Below are 18,948 nucleotides of genomic sequence, written 5' to 3'. Positions count from 1 at the left end.
CTGAGGAATACAAATCATACCATCCTCCCATAATGCTTACAAAACGACAAAGTTCACCCAATAATAAACAACCATCACATGCAAACTCACAATCAAAACCACTCTCCTCATCAGCCTCGTCGCCACACTTCTTATTTTCATTGATACATTGCCCTCACTAACCTTCTTCCCTGATTCTCCAGAGATCAGCCATGCCCTCTAGGAGAGAAGAATTACCATTATTGTTTCTTTTTAATATACAAATACAATAGCATAGAGAATTAGGTTCTAAAAAATGCCAAACATATCTAGCAACCATTGTTTTTCAACTTAAGGAGAAGATCATAAGGGTATCTATTTTGAGAACAATTCCATGGTTTTATTTTGAGATGCCACTTTTCATAAAACAAGCATGACAACCAGACTTGCTGTGAGCAAATTATTCAAGTAGTTGACTAAATATCAATCATAATAGTCAGCAGCCTTGCTAGCAGCATGAAGGCATTTCTTTCCCAAAAAAAAATTTTCATCCAAATAATTCGAGCCTAAAGTTAAGAAGTGATATAGATTTAAGAAAGCTATTCGCTAGGTGCTGGGACAATGATTGCCTCTGAAATAGTAGCTTTAGCAAACCAAATCAATGGCCTTTTTGTCAAGGACTCAAGGTATTTTTTTAATTAATTGTTACTTTGAATGCAGAAATAAAAAGCATATCACCTCATCCTAGTGTTGCCAAACAGTTTTCAGTATAGTTACTCCTGAATACTGATCCCACTGGTCCCCAATCGATACCATGCCTAGACAATGATATATAGAAATTCAAATAGTCACTGTCATGGCAACTACATATTCTGTTTCTCCTATTTAATTCTGTAAAAATATTCTGCTAAAACATGGCTCAATAATTGTTGGCTAAGGCCAATCAGCCTTGTTGGAACTGTGATGTGGGATGGGAAGCCAACCATTGGACCTTATTTGGAGGTCAATTTCAAAGAATAGGCTCAAAAGCTTGTAAGGTCCTAAACCCAATGTCTTTAGTTTAATTATTTATCTTATGTGTATACCTGGTTTGTTTGTAAATGACTGTTTTAGGGGTTTTTTTTTTGTATTGTAGTCTTAGCTATAAATTAGAAATTTGGCAAATACACTGAGTTTGAAATTTGGAAGTTAAAGTGAGCTTTCCTCCCCCCATAACACCCCCCCAATGTATCTTCCTCTTTTCTCTTCTCTTGATTTTTTTTGTTTTGGTAGACAAACAATTATATTAAAGGAAGAAAGAAGCAGTACAAAAGAGAGAAGAAAACCCAGGGAGAACAAGATATCCTCCCATTAGAGAAGGATAACAGCTAAACTAAAATAAGGTAAATACAAGACAATTCTAATAGAGTAATGCCAACCAACACCGCTGCAAGCCTCCCAAAGAAACGTGCCAAGAGAATCCATTTTCCGAGCACCAAAGGGACACAACATTCTGCTCCAGAGCATGCTACTGGAAGTGGTGACACTTTTAAAGATTCTAGCATTTATTTCCGACCAAATGCACAAAATCATGGCTATAACAGTAGAAAACTCCCGAAAGAAGCAGGGCACACCCAATTTTCACCAAAGAACCAAGAAAAGGGACAATATAGAAACAAGTGAGAGTAGTTTTCCCTGCTCCTACAACAAAGGATGCAAACATTGGGAGACAGGGCCTTGTTAGTTTTTTTGCTTTTGAAGCAAATCATTGGGGTTGATTTTCACAAGGATCAAAGTCCTTGGAAGTCCTTGATCTTTGAAGAAACTTTAGCCTTCCAGATTAAAGAATAATGAGCAAAAGAACTAACATTAGAATCATGAATAAAATGAGAAAAGAAAGATTTGCATGAGAAATCCCCAAAAGAGCCTGAACTCCAAACATATTTATCATTTCCCAACTGGACACAAAAAAAAAAAATCAAGCACAATAGCCAAGGGAGCAAGCTCATTAGCTTCTCATTAAGATACCTCCCAAAATGAAATCCCATGAATGGCCATCCCCTTGCAGAATGAGGAAGGCAGCTAGAGAAGACTCCAGAAGAGCAGATAAATGAAAAAAATAAGAAAACCTAGTAGCCAAAAGCACATCCCCGATCCAATGATCTTCTGAAAGCAGATTCTCTTCCCATTACCCACTTTATAACGAACATTAGAAAAGAAAGAACAATGGATCTAAGACAAAAATTTCAAAGGACTTGAGCAAGCAATATTAACTCCTGCATTAGCTTTCCACCCATTTGGTGAAGTCCAAAATTCCTATAAATTGTCTTGTGCCAGAGAGAGTTAGGTTCTAAAGAAAAATGCCTTAACCACTTCCCCACCAAAGAAAAGTCTTTAGACACCAAATTACCTAGACGTAGAACTCCCTCCCCATAAGGCCTACTAACAGTGGTCCACCCAAACCCAATTAGGTGGTTTCTATTCTGCTCACTAGCACCCGACCATTAAAAATCCCTCATTAACTTCTCCAATATCAGACAAACTCTCACGAAGATTCTAAAAAAGGAATACAAGGGAATAGAATAAAGATAAGCATGGATGAGAAATACAATACAAACCCCTAAAGTGCAATAAGCTCCTTCCCACCCATCCAACCCCCAAGTAATTGTCTCAAAGACTGGGTTCCAAAAAGAGTCAGTGGAAGGTTTGCCCCCTCAAGGGACACCTAAGTAGGTAATAGGCCCGCAACCTGCTTACTTAGCAAAAGAACTCGGATCAGTGCCTACACCCGCAATATCACTCTTAGGAAAAATTAAGTTTTAACCCTGCCACCTTCTCAAAAACCTGCAAAATGGTCATCAGACTCAGCACATTAAAGAAGCTGCTCCTTTCCTTTGAAAGAAAGAAAATCTATCATCAGCCAAATCCTCATGAGTCATGACCCACCTTAATTCTCGCACCAAGCATTTTTCAACCCCTCTATCGATCATCTTGCTTAGAGCATCTACCACTAAGGCTGCAAATGAGCCGAGCAGAACCGAGCTTGGTCACGCTCAAACTTGTAGTAGATTTTTAACTGAACTCAAACTTGATCCAAGCACAAACAGAGCTTTAATATACTTGATCAACCTTGTTCATTATTCAAATGAACGAGTTAATGAGTCCTTACTAAGCCGAGCCACCAAACTCCTCATGAACAGTTTGGTTCTTTTGAAACCTCTCATTGTGAGATGCGAGAGGCTCTTCGGGTTAGGCAAAAAGGCACCCCAAAAAAAAAAAATCTTACTAATTTTGCCTTTAAAAATAATTTGCCCCCCACCTAGCCAACCTATCGGCCTTGGGCATTGGCCCTATTAATAAATTCAAGTTATGGAATTTGAGCTAAACAAGTTCAAGCTTAAATAGTCCTTACTTTTAAGCTCATTATAGTCTATCAAGTCTAATTTGACCTTACTGAACGAGCCTGCAAATGACCCTAATCCAAGCCTATTAAACAAGCTGAAACCAAGCCTATAATCGAGTCATTCACAAGCCGAGCCCATTCATGTTCATGTTTCACTCGTTTACTAAACGAGCCTCAAAGTTGGACTTGGGAATTGGTCATTTATATAATGAACGAGCTCTTACCGAGCCGAGCTCTTGAGCCACTCGTGAATGGCTGGAGCAGCCCTATCTGCTACAATAGTAAAAAGGAAGGGGGATAAGCCGATAAGGGATCACCCAGCCTAAAACCCCTAGAAGGCCTCCCATTCACTAAAGACTTAGGAGAGACACCCATGAATCTAGTTCCTCCATCTTCCTCCAAAATCTTTAACCCTATCCAACCCCAATTAACATTATCATAGAGCTTTTTCAAAATCAAATTTCTTTTTTTTTTTTTTATAGCATCAAATCCAATTTCAATACCAAGCCACTCCTCTTTCTTCTAAACACATCATTACTATCTCATTTGCTGCCAACGCAGCATCTAAAATCTGTTCATCACCAATAAAGCACTCTAATTATAGGAGATGGTATCCACCAAGATTGTTGCTAAGCTCTAAAATAAGACTTTGGTTATGTTAAGGTTTGATATACATTGTTGGCCAACAACCTAACACCTTAAGCTTTTAGGTGAAATGGTAATCTAAAATGGCGTTAAAGCAGGTTACCAGGAGGTCCTGGGTTCTAGTCTCGTTTAATCAATGTAAGTTTGCCATAAAAAATTATCATGTTCCCAACATGGGTGTTATTCGCTATTTGCCTACCTCTCAGAATACATTGTTGGCCTACAACCTAACAGCTTAAGCTTTTAGGTGAAATGGTAATTGAACAAGTTTAAATCTTGTAAACACACGTATGCAAACTTATTGGCCTAAAGTCTTTAACTCTAGTAGCAGTCTTGTTTAGGCACCAGCATATTTATGGAGTTGAGGCTCCTGCTTACCACCCCATCATCGAAAAACTCCCCAAAGACTTTGAAAGGCCATCCTTCAAAATCCCAACAATCCTGGGAAAAAATCCATTGTTAAACCATCCAAACACACCACCTAATCTCCTCCTCCTCCTCCTTAAAAGGCATCTCAAGCGACTCTGCTTTGTCAATCAAATTGGGGAACCAGTCCATCCCCTCAATAATAGATCCTCCTACATCCTCCTCTGAAAATAAGTTCCTAAGCCAATCTATAATCATACCTGCAATGCAGTCACAATCCTCAATAATAGATCTTCGTACATCCTACTCTGAAAATAAGTTCCTATACAAATCTGTAATCATACCTGAAATGCAGTCACAATCCTATTCCTCTAGTAAAAGCAGTCGTGCTAGGCATCTCGGAGCTTTTGAAGGAGTGGAAAATTCCATAGGAAAACTGAAAAGAAAATGTTTGTCTTAAAAGTTTTGATCCAATGGTCTTTCTGCAGTACTTTGGCTCTTTATAGAGAGGCTGTACTGTGGTTCCTCATTTTCTGTTTTTAGCCCTTGTAACTGATGATGACTCCTTGGAACCCTCTTAGAACCTATATAGTTGTCGAAAACAATTTCCATTTTTCATTTCAAGTTTTTCAAAGAATTGCAAAAAGGCCACCTTATTTTCAGTTTTCCAACATTTCTATAGAAGAGTTGAACAATAAAAAGTTGTTTTCCAGATTCTCTAAACAAAAGTTGGAAAATTAATAAAATAAGATGGAATTTTTGTAATTTTTTTGGAGAACTAGAAATGGAAAATAAAATTGTTTTCCACAAGTGAACAAGCTCTTAGTTTTTTTCCCCCCTTTTAATGCAATACTCTTAGTTATCAGAAATAAGTTAACTCGGTTAACTAGTCCTTGTGAAGAAACATCTTATTCTTTGTTTTGAATGAGATGCACCAGCTTCCTTCAATGGTGAGGGAATAAACTGCATAGATAGAAACATACTTTCTTTGGAAATAACAGCTGACATTTGAAAAAAAAAAAAAAAAAGGAAAAGTAAATGATTAACATAAAGCCCCTTTATACCTAGGCAGATAAATGGTTTGCATAAAATTGTGGAAGGAATATGTAAACAGCATGGCAGTTTTAAAAACCTATTCCCGCCTTTTTTATTGAACACATTCCCACATATTCTGATAAGGGGGTAATTCATGAAGCTAAACATCTAAATGAAGTTAAAATGTAAGAAAACAATACCTGATGAGTGCGCCCAGTTTCTAATCTCCACTCAACTAATGCAGATCCACCGCCAGCAAGTGTTTCAATTACTTTATACCTAGTGGAAGTTCAACCTATGATCATCATTAATCTCATATGGTTGCCGCACATTCATTTATGAAATAGTTAATATTGCAAGATATAAAGAAAAAAAAATGGCACACAACTTTTTGAACTCAAAAACATTTGACATTTCCCTACCAGTATAACCCAACGCACTATGAGCATGGGAAAATGAAAGGGATAAATCACCTACTAGCAGCATGACGGGCCTGGCCGCAATTACTAGATCCAGAAGCAGCAGTCATACGAATCCGATTACTTAAATCACGGCCTATTGGGATATCAACACGTCCTGAGGTTGGGGAGGGCACTCCAGAAGTAAGACTAACATATACTCTGTGGATGGTGCGTAGTTTGAATTGTTCACATAAATGGGCATGAGAATGCTCATTCTGCCATAGGAATATTAGCCTTAGGACAAATTCAACTAACAAATATAACGAATACACAGAATTCCTGAAGTTACTTCATTAAATTGTGCTGCTTTGGGGGTCACCTTTGCAACAACAAGCAGTCCACTAGTGCCTTTGTCCAACCTATGCACAATTCCTGGGCGAACAGAACCTCCCAATGTACTGTAACTAATTCCAACTTGATCTATAGAAAAGTCACTCAGCTCATTATCAGAAATATCTCCTGCCTCACAAAGTACTTCCTTGTCAGAGTATGCAACAGTGGGAAGACTGCAATGGTGAAGAATGCCATTGACAAGTGTACCAGTAGCATTGCCAGGTGCTGGATGAACAACCTAAATTACAGACCAAAAAGTACACATTTATAGAAAAAGAAATTTATTATGACAGAATGACCAAAAATTTATAAAGAGGATGAAAAATCCTCCAAAAGAAAAAGATAAAGAGAAAACAAAAAGAAACTAAAACAATAAGAAAAAACAAGATTAAGCTACTAAAGTCAACCAATTACACTAGATATCAGACCACCAACAAAGGAAAAAAAACCCTGCAGATCAAACCCAGATGGAAACCCCAAAAAAAAAAAAACAAAAAACAAAAAAACACCAATCCTCAAAATATTGTCAGGTGCTGGATGAGCAACCTTAATGACACAGCAAAAGGTATTGTTTTTTTTACAGAAAAATAAGTTTATTATGATAGAATAATCAATAATGTACAAAGCATATGAAAAATTCTCAATTTATTATGATAGAATAATCAATAATGTCCAAAACAGATGAAAAACCCTCAAAAAACAAAAGAAAAGAATAAAAACGAAAAAAAAAAACTAAATCAATAAGAAAAAACAAGATGCAGCTTGATTATGAAAACGCATTTGTTTATGTTACTAGTTTTTTGTTCTATTGTTTGTTTTCAGATATTTATCAAAAAAGTGAAAACCAAAATTTATTGACAACTTGGCACAATACTTTAATATATAGAATTAAATTTTGTGGATTAAATCATTCATTTTATTCTCCAAGACAGTTATGACAGAAAGAGGCTGAGTAACAAGAAGGGAGGTAAGTTTACTAGGAGGGGATAGATTCAGAGTCTCAAAAGGCTGTTTTTTTTTTCTTTCACGCTGATCCGAGGACAATTGACTAACTTGGGCATTGGAGAGATCCCCCGGTATAAGAGTGGGTCTCGTGAATACGTGGGTTCCCTATACAGTTGGATTGATTCATGTGTTGGATGGATGAGATCAGCCCCAAGATTGATTAGCTCGATTAGTGGGCCCCACAATCAGGTTGATTTTTGAAGAGGTGAGGCAGCTGGTTCGTGGGCCCACGAGTAGGTTGGTTTTGGAAGAAGTGTGGCAGGTCATTGGTGGACCTCACAAGCAGCTTGGCTTTGATCTTATTGTAGTTTGGTAATGGAGCAGCTCGATTTTGAGCTTAGTGGGGCAGCTCAGTCTTGGGCTTAATGGAGCAGCTCGGTCTTGGGCTTAACGCAGCAGCTTGGCCCTAGGCTCAATGGAGCAACTCAGTTTCTCCTTTGGTTGAGACCCCTACAAAATGCTCCCTCTTCCCCAGCTTGGTAACTTGAACCAAGCTAGTGGAAAAAAAGATGGGTTCTTGTGCATGCTCTCCACAACCGAGGTGCTATTAACTTGAACCAGCTAAGGGATGTTCTTTTCTTATACCTTGCAGCAACCAAGGAAGTTATGAGCTCGGTTCTCTTGAAAAGGAAGCTGGGACATAGAAGTCGATCTACTATAAGAGTAGAGTCCTTCAAGGAGTCAAGCTCAATTATCCATTCACAGACAAAATAGTATATGTGCTAATCTCTGCTGTTCGGAAGTTACAACCTTATTTTCAAGCACACAAGGTAGAGGTCTTGATTGATCAACCACTCAAAGCAAATTCTCCACCGCCCTTAAGTCTTTGGCTGGTCAATGAAGTGGTCAGTAGAGCTCAGTGAGTTTAATGTCCATCATCAACTACAAACCGCTATAAAGGCTCAAGTCTTGGCTGATTTCATCGCACAATTAACCTCTACAAAAGTTGAAGCCTAGAAGGTGATGATTAGAGTACATGGATACTTCACATAGACGGATTGTCGAATTCCTAAGGTAGTGGGGCTGGGCTAGTACTTACTTTGCCTGGAAGAGAGAAGATTGCATGCGCATTGAAATTAGAGTTCGAAGCAACAAACAATGACGTCAAGTATGAAGCCCTGATAGCTAGAGCTGAAACTAGCACAAAAATGGGAGCAAGGTTCCACAGGATCTTTAGTGATTCATGGTCGCACAAGTAAAGAAGATTATAAAACCAAAGAGGAGAGAATGATTTTGTATGTAAGGGAAGTGAGGAAACTAACAAAACACTTTGATAAATTTGATCTGCATCAAGTAAACAGAAGTGACAATCAAGAGCCAAACTGCTAGCAAAGATAGCATCTGCCTAGATAGGTGAAGAAAAATCATTCATATACCACAAAAGTCCAAGTCACCCAGCCTTCACTCCCAAAGGGGTGAACCTTGTAGGTGTTGAGTCCAATTGGCAAAACCTAATCATAAAATTTTTAAAACAAGGGCGAGTCTTGGACAACCCAAAAGAGGCGTCAAAACTGAGGAATAAAGCTGCAAGGTATGTGCTAATAGATGGCAATAATAATACTATATCGCAAGTCTTTCACAATGTAATACTTGAGGTGCTTTCGACCAACCAAGGTTAAATATGTACACCAAGAGATGCATGAAGGAGTATGTGGAGGCCATCAAAGAGCAAGGCCTTAGTGCAGAAAGCTATACGGGAAGGTTATTATTGGCCAACCATGCAAGACAACACCACACAATTTGTATAGAGGTGTGATAGGTGCCAAAGATGCTCTGACATGCCGCGGAGACCAACTACCAAGCTCTCAAAACTTATGAGTCCCTGGCCATTTGCACAATGGAGATTAGACCTACTTGGACCATTGCTAGTAGCCACAAAAGGGAGGCATTACCTAATAATGGCAATTGACTACTTCACCAAAAGGGTAGAGGCAAAAGCATTAACCAAGATCACTGAAAATAGCACCACCACTTTCTTTTGGAAATCGGTGGTTTGCAAGTATGGCCCAAAATTGTCATCACAGACCATGGTAAGCAATTTGATTGTAAAAAGTTCAAAACATTCAACTCAAAGCTCCGGATAGAGTTAAGATTCTCCTTGGCTGCTCATCCTCATAGCAACGAGCAGGTGAAAAAAATGAATAAGACCATTTTGAAAAGCCTTAGAACATGTCTAAAAAAAAAACTCATGGCAAATGGGTGGAGGAGATCCCTCTCATTTTGTGGTCATACCACATAACCCCTTGGACAACTAGAGAGACACCCTTTAACTTGGTCTTCGATACAGAAATAGTAGTACCAGTAGAACTTGGAGTACTGAGCCATTAGATCAAATTTTTTTGACGAGTGACAAGATAAAGAGTTCAGGCGAGCATGCCAGAAGAAGTCTATGTCAAGCTCATATCAGAGTTGCAACTTACAAGCAGAAGGTATCACAATACTACAATGCCAAAATCAAAGAAAGGTACTTAGACATGGGAGACCTTGTGTTGCGCAGAGTTGATTTCACCATAGCAAAACCAGGTCATAAGAAGTGAGGATGAAGTGGGACGGCCCGTATAAAATCGCAGGTGATAAAGCTCGAAACCTATAGATTGGACAATGAAGAAAGCTTATTACTATGAAAAACCTAGAATGCAGACCTTCTAAAGAGGGACTATTATTAAAACTGAATGGTTTTCACCTTGGTGAATATGTGTCATTGTAAATACCAATGTTGCATATGTCATTGTAAATATTAGTGTTGCACGCATCATTGTAAATATCAGTGTCGCATGTGTCATTGTAAATATTAGTGTCATACATCATAGTAAATAGCAATGCTACATGTGTCATTGTAAATATTAATGTTGCAAATGCCAATGTAAATATCACTATTGCATGTCATTGTAAATATTGGTAGTACATGTCTGACTACAAACAACAATGCTCTGTGCTTATGAATATTTGTAGTGGTAAACAACAAGCCCAGTAGATACAAAGACTTCCAAAGAGGAGACTAGGTTTGCCTAAGGAAATCTTATCAGCCCAAGAGGCACAAGAACCTCCTAAGAGGTGGCAAGGTCTGCCTAAGGCAACCTGCTAAGCCCAAAAGGCACAAAGACCTCCCAAGAGGAGGTCAAGTCTACCTAAAGTAACCTGCAAAGTCCAAAAGGCACAAAGACCTCCCAAGAAGAGGCTAGGTCTGCCTAAGACTACTTGATCAACCCAAGAGGCATAAAGACCTCCCAATAGGTGGCGAAGTCTGCCAAAGGCAACCTAATCAACTCAAGAGGCATAAAGACCTCCCAAGAGGGTTTCAGGTCTGCCTAAGGCAACCAAAACAGCCAAAGAGGCACAAAGACCTCCCAGAGGAGGTCTAGTCTACCTAAGGCAACCTAATCAGCTCAAAAGGCACAAAGACCTCCCAAGAGGAGGCCAAGTCTGCCTAAGGCAACCTCCTAAGCCCCAAAGGCAAAAAGGCCTCCCAAGCGGAGGCTAATTCCGCTAAAGGCAACCTAAAAATTCCAGAGGAACATGAAGACAACCTAAGAAAAGGCCAAGTTGATCCAAGGCAACTTGATGAGGTAACAAACATCTCCATAAAAGGGAAGAGAAAGCCAATCAAAGAAACTCTTTAAGGGGCAAATAAACCAACACAAGGATCATCCAATACTTAAACATATTTTTGAAAAGCTGGAGCCAAAACCCTTTCATTGATGCATGACAAGAAAGTACAAAATGGCCAAAAAAATAAATAATAAATAAAAAGAGGAAATTGAATGGCCAATGTTTTGATCAATGCAAATAAAGATTCAAAATGTCATAAAAAAAAAAAAAGTAATTTGTCCCCACTCATGTCACTTTGCTTACCAAAGCACGCCAAGCTCACCCCCACTAGGTCCAAGTTGGTGAATTTTTGTAGGACCTAACTCTTGCAGTTTTCAAAAGCAGCTTGTTATGCTGCAAAAGGATGCTCCATCAAACAATCTTGATAGTCCTCCGATTGACGATTGGCCTCAATGATCTAGTCAGCTCCTGCCCTAAGTTCTTCAATTTTGCCTTTCATCCTCTTTTCAATGCACCTAGTTTCAGCCAGCTCTTTCTCCAATTGCTCAACCCTCCTTGTAGCGACAACCAGCTCTTTCTTGAGTCTAGCCACCTAACTCCTCAACTCCACGCACTGGATGGAGTAGTCATGGGCCAGACTTTGAAACATCCGATTTTTCTCCCTCTTTTTGTTGAAGAGCTTCCGAGAGGAGGCCAACTTGCCATAACATTCATCTAAATTCCAAACATACACATTCATCTTCTCCTTGAGCAAATGGGATAGCACTACCACCTAATAGTAAAGGAGAAGAAAAAGTTAGTGCTAGTAGGAAGGTGAGGAAGGAGCAAAGTATAAGAAAGGAAAACTAAAACCTTATTATTTTGATGAGATAAATTGCTGGCAAGGACCTCTAGCCCTTGCCAATCCTCAGGGACAACTATGCACTTGGTGAGCTAGCAAACCAAACTAGAATCGTGAAAAGCCAAACCATCCAAGGGAAGAGAATACCAAAAATATTTGCACCTCCCTAGAGACTTTATGTTAGAAGATAGAAGGTTGGAATGTAGAGAAGGATCAACCTCCATTAGAAGAGCAACACATCCCTCAGAGCACTAGGAAAACACTGAGCTAGAGGCAGGTCAAGAAAAAGGAGAACTTGTCGGCCTGCAGGGAGCGGCAGTTAGGGGAGTTCGAACCTGCTCAGTTTAACGAGACCAATCTTTCCTACCTAGAGTCGCAACCACTTGAGGAGCGCTCAAGCTCGATTCTTTCCTCCCTTTTGACTTGCAGCTGCTCTTGCTCATCCTCTAGAACTTGCTCGAGTCAATTGACCTCTCCATGTCTACAAAAAAGAAAACACAAGTTAAATTCAAAGCTAATTCTGCTAGTAGGAGGAAGGATACATAGGCTTAGCACGCACCTAGCAAGTATGGGCTCCCTAAGGAGGTCCTTATAATTGACCATCCTATGCTTATTTATAGAGTCCAAGCGATGCTCATATACAACTATCTCGTAGAAGGTCATGTTAGGGAGTGAGCTCCTATTCGAAGCAAGATCAGGGTCCTTCCACCAAGTCTCCCCACTCCAACCAAGCTCTTCCAAGGCATAAAAGAATTTCCCTTCCATCCATGAAGTGAGGAAGGGTTGGCATGAAGCCAAGAACCAAACTCTTGCCAAGACGGTAGGTGAAGTAGCACCACTCGGGCTCTTGGATTTAAGCTTTGAGTTGGAAGAAAGCTCTAAGTTCAAATTTGGTGTGTACCTCAATAGCTTCACCAGGGCAACAAAGCTGACCAGGCTTAAGTAAAAATTAGGAGCCAGCTTACCTAGAGTGAGCCCGTAGAATTAGAATACCTCCAATAGAATAGGATTTAAGGGGAGCCACAACCCATTTCTAAAATAGTCCTCATACAAGCTCAACTCCCCAGACTGATGTTGGTGAGCTCAATCCTTGCTGCCTAGGAGTCGAAGTCTAACCAAGGAAGATATATGGAATGCCCCCCTTATCTAGAGGAAAGACTCCCTAGACAAGGTGCACCCTCCAGATTTGCCTTGTGGGACAATGAGGTGGCTAGATCAGTGATTTCAACCCATCTTGAATTGTCACCTCTACAAAGCTAAACCCACCTCATGAGAGCTTAGTCAAATCAGCCCTTCAATGGCCCCAACTTTGATCCTCCATATCACCCTGTTACCCTCAACAAAGACACCATAAGAGACAAAGAGAACACGTACCAATGGGAAAAAGTTAATGGCAGCAAGAAAAGTTGACGGCCGCCAAAAGTAGTAGCATCGAAAGAGAACACTCTAGAGAGTCTCTAAAGAAAGAGAGCAAATGGAAAGTGAGAAATGAAGGGAGTAATAAATGCGAATTTATAGGAGAGCATGGGCTTTCTTTTTGGTAGATAAAGTTGGTGCCAAAAACTGGACAATGGGGAGAGGACATGTGTCCATTGTGGGAAAACTCAAAGGCTTACACATTGGAAGCATAAAAAATCCCATCAAAGGTCACATAGGAAAGGGAAGTCTTGGTCAAAAATAGACCAAGGCCAAAGGGAAGATTAATAGCACCTTAGTTGTGGAAAGTGTTAGCCTTAGTGGCTACATAATCATATTTAATGTGTTTTGATGATATAAACCTATTTGTAGTTCCAAGTGTATCCTATCTTTGCAGATCATGCTTAGTACAGGTACAAGTGACAAATACATGAAGTACTGGATCAAAGGCAAATATTGGACAGGGTAGACATTCGAGTGGCAAAGATCAAGAGGACACTCAATCGGAAGAGCTCAAGCACATACCAATGGAAGCTAATATAGAAACATATGTAATGGGGAGTGTTTGAGGTAGTATTTGCGGTAACTCTTGTAGTTCGGTTTCACACATGTTTATTGAGCAAGAGTTAAGCAAATTGCATATGCATACTAGGACATAAGAGTATATAAGATATCACCAAATCATAAGTTCATTACTTTTGACTTTTCAAAGTCAAAACAAGAGTTTTATAAAAATATCCTTTACTCAATTGTATTTTTATATGGGACAAGTTTTAAATCCTATTAGTGTAATAATTTTTAAAAACTTGGTCCTAGTTGGGTTTAAACATCATTTATGCACCTCTCAAATTTCCTGAACACCCTTTAGTATTTGGAGCATAACTTTTGCTAGAAGACTCCAAAAAAGGGAGATCTTGGTATTTATGGAAAGTTAAGAAAAAATCTCACAACTTTCACGTTGAATACTTTCAGGGGAAAACAATCAACGATTTCAAAAAACCCTCGACGGATTGAGACGGAAACAAAACACCCAACGGGCGAAAAACAGCTAGTTTTCAAAATGGTCTTTTATATTAAACCCCAAAAATCCATAAAATGGCTAGTTCGCCCCTTTGCCTATCAATACAAGTTCAAAGACTTGTTTAAACATGACTTTTAGTGATTAACATCATTGGCACATCATTTGCAAGCACAATTAATTTAGTTGTCATCTTTGTGCTCAACTTCTCTCTTGCTCTTCAATCTTATTGTGATTCATTACCTCGAGAGAGTTGTGCGAGGTTTTCAATTGTATCAAATATCAGCTCATTCAAGGAGCATTTTTGTTGTATTTCATATTCATCTTGCAAGGGTTTTTGTGAACCAAGTGGTAAGGGATTGGTTCCCTTGGAAAGGCTCTTGGTGAGTGTTAAGGGATTTGTTCCTTTGTGTTGTAAAGGCTTCTCCACTAATGAAGGAGGTTATAGTGGATTGTGGAAACCTCGGGTGCAAGGACTTAAATTTCGATTTTGATGGAAATTTCGATGGTCTCAATTTACGGAAATTTTGATGGAAATTTTGATTTCGATTTAAAGAAATTACGGAAATTTATAGTAAATGATGAAAATTTACAATAAAACTTTAGGAAATATTAGAATAGATTATTATGCTTAATATGGTATCAAAATAAATTTTAAAATATATATATATATATATATATGTGACAAGTTTTTAGGGTGCGGGATATTAAACTGCATATGGCAAAACAAACTATGAAGTGAAGAACATTCAAATGATTATAAAGTTTTGAAGTCATTCCTTTAATGATTTAAAGCAACAATTTATCATTTAAACAACTACATTTTCAATAAATATCATACATTTAATGATCTAATACCACATGGACTTTCCTGGTGGCTCAAAGTCATCTCTCCTATCCCTATCATTAGGATTTTGAGATGACATATATTGTTTACAATAATCACTCCATGTCATAAAACTTCCAAAATATTGAGTATGGGTGTACATGTGTTGTTCATACTCTTCCATAGTCATCTACTTCATGGCAGATTCTACTCAACCATAAGATCTACGTGTACTAGGATGTCTTCTTGCAGGTTCTACTTGTTGTGTATGTCCATAGGATTGTTTTACATTTGCATACCGGTCATACCCATACTTTTGGCATGTTTGTCCATACCCATAGGCATGTGGTTGCCAATTTCCATATTGTTGTGCCTGCTCATTTGCATATGAAAACGGTTGGCCATATGTAGATTGTGAGGAGTTGTTATGTGTAGATTCATAACCACTAGAACTATTAGAGTCATGCTTTGTTCCTATACTCATAGATTCCATACTAAGGGAAAAGGTATCCTCTTCTATTTGATGCATCTTTCCTTTTCCTTTTTTACGACTATACTGCCTATCAACTGGACGTGTTTCTCTTCGTGGGTCTAGTTGGGGAGGACGTGTATATTCCACTTCTGGTCTATAATCTTGCCATCCTTCATTTCCTCCATAGTCCCCACCATCACCACCTTACCCACTACTACCGCCGGGGTTAGATCCGTCACCACCAGCATCATCGTCGTCATTATCATCATCACCACTACAGGGCATAGTAGATGAAGTTCCATATCTAGACCCAAGATTCATTTTTGAATCATCACTACTAGATATTACTTCTTCTACCATCACCTGATTAACATCAATGCCAAGGTCATCTCGTGCATGCTTGGCCATTTGTGGATGGCGACTTCCGTCTCGTTCATCAAGATGGGATGGTCTAATCCACTAAAAAAGTGGATACTCATCCTCATCACCCAATTCAACTTATATGTCAAGAAGGTCCAGGGGATCTTGTTCAGCCACTTTATCCATTTGGGCCTCCATATCTCTTATTCGAAGCTTCATGTTGTAATAACAAAAAACAAGCTACTGAAGTCTCGTGTAGGCTAGTCTATTTCTTTGCTTTGTGTGAATGAGTGCAAGTGTGCTCCAATTTCGTTCACAAGCTGATGAAGATGTGGTTTGTGACAAAATGTGCAATACTAGCTTCCTTAGGATTGGAGCACTTGATCCATACATCATCCACCAATCAACTATGCAAGATATTTTAAGAACACAAGTTAGTACTTAGTAGATTGTACTTGAAATTTGTAACTTTGCATTGTACATTTATATATAAATACTTACCAGGTGTCATGGTTGCCCTAGCTACTTTAGCAGCTGCTTCTCCAACTTCTTTTAGCATCTCTAAATAGATTAATCTAAAAAAAAATTGTTATTAAATAATTAAACATGGATTAAGACTTCTTTTATTTAAATTTTATTTTAAAAATATACCTCATTTCCAATTTGATCCAGGCCCGAGGAATGTGGCTCAAAGGTGTTAAAAACTTTGTGAACTACATCAAGAAAATAAGGATCTTCCCCAACACCTTCTTTGTATTGACATTTTGAATTTAAAAAATAAGTTGTCAATCAAATAAAGTAAAATTTAAATATGTAATAAGTATTTTGATACATGAATTTCTTGAAATTTATAAATATTTTATACCTGTTGCATGAAGAGGATGTTCAAGGGTTCTTTCCCACCGGCCATTAATTACTTTGAGAACCCATCTTGCACTTCTTGCACCTACTTCAATGGCCTCTTTCATCACTCTTATTGCTTCAAACACAACTCTTAATGCTGGCCACACTTTACTATCGTCTATACGCAATACTCGATATATAGGCTCATAAATGTTACAAACTTTTGCCACTCTATCCCAAAATTGATGGTTAAGAACTATGCTTTCAATTTCTCTACCCATTTTTGTTTGACTAAGAGCATGCACAACCCATTCATCATATGTGAATAGAGATTTTAAACCTACTTTTTTTTTTGTAGGGTATCAAGGGCAATGTAGTTTGTAACCATCGTGTGGCCCCTGGACGCACAATATCCCCTTGACAGTGCTCCCTCATTTTAGCAAGCAACCATCTATGATTATATATAAAATTAGTGATTTGTCTCCCCTGCAAGATTACTGTGCTTATTGCCTCTCTTTTTCCGATCTCTTCAAAAATGAGATCAATACCATGGGCAGCGCAAAGAGTCCAATACAACTCGAATGTTTCCATTAATTTTAGACCCGCTTTCTTGTAGGCACTGCCATTATCGATCACCACTTGGACAACAGGTTGCTTTCCTACCTCTTGCACAACATGTTTTAATAGGGAATATATGTATTCATGGTCTTTTATTTTGTCAGAAGCATCACTAACTTTAGAAAAATTGTGCTTCCTTTCAAGTAAACCATGAAATTTATTATGGATAATTTTGTAGGGTCTGTCCATCCATCACACATTACAGTGCAGCCATACGTTGCCCACTTTTTCTTCACTTCTTCTACGTGACCTTCCATTTCTTTTACCTCTAAATCAAGGTATTTTGTTCTAATTTCATAGGGTGTCAGTGAAATGACTCTCGTTCCAACTGATTGGCAACCCCATACCACGTTTTTAAAATGAGGTGATTTTGCCTTCTCGGATGAAACACTATCATATATAAAAAACTTTGAAATCAACCTATTCATTTCTTCTTTTATTTTACCTCATTTGAATAAATTTTTCAAGCTTTTTTGTTTTGTTGTGTCTGACTTAAAAAATTGAGAAGGCTTTGAAATATATGGCTCTGTTTCTGGCTCTCTCACACTTTGAGATCGCCTCATCAGAGGTTGCCCTCCACTACTACCAACCCCTGAACTGCCTCCTTGTTGGCTAACTGCAAACCTACGAGATTGGCCTCTTTCCCATTCCGTCTATTTTGAAGCATAGAATGTTTGACGATATGCAGACCTTTCATAGGGAGAAATGTCAGGCGGGTATGCAATATCGTCAACATCATCCTCTTCATCAATTTGTTGTGGTTGCATCAAGTTCCCACGCAATTCATTTTTTATTTGATCCATTTTTCTTTTTTTTTTTGCCTTAGTTGTTGTTTTTCTTTTTAAAACAATTCTCATTTCCTGCTTAACTTCTAGAGGTACTTTGTCGCGGAATTTAATATTATGTTGCGGGTCATAATTTGCTAAGTGCATTTTTAATCTTGTTGCACCACCATTCTTCATTTGTATTCCACAGTATTTGCAAATAAATCCATTCTTTACATTAGGAATCAGGTACCCATGTTGGATCTTGTTTTCTTCCTTCAAACATTTTTGTAGATAATTTTACTTTCCTACAAAAGTAACAATGAATCAAAAATTAGGTATTAAATTAGTCAACAATTTTAAAATAAAATTATTTGAGATGTTTTATGATCAATATAAAATTAATAAATAAGACAACCATTAAAATATTAAATTAAATTTACAAAATTTAATGATAATGTACAAAATTACTAATAAATTATGGAAATTAAATTAGTCAAATAAATGAAATAATTTAAACTATATTAAGCTAATAAGTACTTTAATTTATTTAATTACTAGGCTATAATGATTAGGTGTTAAATTACTCTAAATTTGTAAAAAAAAAAAATTATTTGGATGTTACTCTATAATTTTAAAATAAAAATATTTAGATGCTAAATAAAGATAAATTAATAACTAAGAGAAATATTAAATTATTAAATTAAAATTACAAAATTAATGATAATTTTTACAAAATTATTATTAAGTAATAAATGAAATAATTTATTAATTTATATTATAATAAGATAATAATAGTAAATTATTTTAATTTTATTCAGTTACCAAATTTACTAGTTATTATTTACTATACTAGTAGCAATGTAGGATCAACTAATTAAGGGGTAAATGGGAGAGGGCATTGTCGTAAATATATTGAGGGGAAGGGAGATTTTGAGTAAATAAAAAAATAGGTAACTTAAAATATGGCATTTAAAACATAAACCACAAATTGCCTTTAGTTCAGCCCTTTTATTTCACGGAGCTAGGTGCTGCTCCTGGAGGGGGGCCGACAGT

The 18,948-nt window shown here is 37.8% G+C and overlaps 1 protein-coding gene across 10 annotated transcripts in view; it reads right to left on the bottom strand.

Moving 5' to 3' along the window:
- The window catches only part of LOC131162128 (RNA pseudouridine synthase 2, chloroplastic), a 57,686-nt gene that overhangs the window by 24,750 nt on the left and 13,988 nt on the right, over positions 1 to 18,948 (bottom strand). For 6 of the 10 annotated variants that reach the window (XR_009138682.1, XM_058118300.1, XM_058118305.1 and 3 more), the window contains exons 3-5: positions 6,137 to 6,418; positions 5,860 to 6,062; positions 5,587 to 5,665 (exon numbers count right to left, since the gene is read on the bottom strand). Coding sequence is in view for 8 of the 10 variants with exons in the window: in XM_058118300.1 (XP_057974283.1) it covers positions 5,587 to 5,665; positions 5,860 to 6,062; positions 6,137 to 6,418 (564 nt within the window). In the remaining 2 variants the exon portion in view is untranslated. The remainder of the gene's footprint in view (positions 1 to 5,586; positions 5,666 to 5,859; positions 6,063 to 6,136; positions 6,419 to 18,948) is intronic. The other 4 variants (XR_009138683.1, XM_058118301.1, XM_058118307.1 and 1 more) reach the window with 1 other exon arrangement.

Source organism: Malania oleifera, chromosome 8 (assembly GCF_029873635.1).
Source record: "Malania oleifera isolate guangnan ecotype guangnan chromosome 8, ASM2987363v1, whole genome shotgun sequence".
NCBI lineage: Eukaryota > Viridiplantae > Streptophyta > Magnoliopsida > Santalales > Ximeniaceae > Malania > Malania oleifera.
This window is presented reverse-complemented; position numbering and strand designations above follow the sequence as displayed.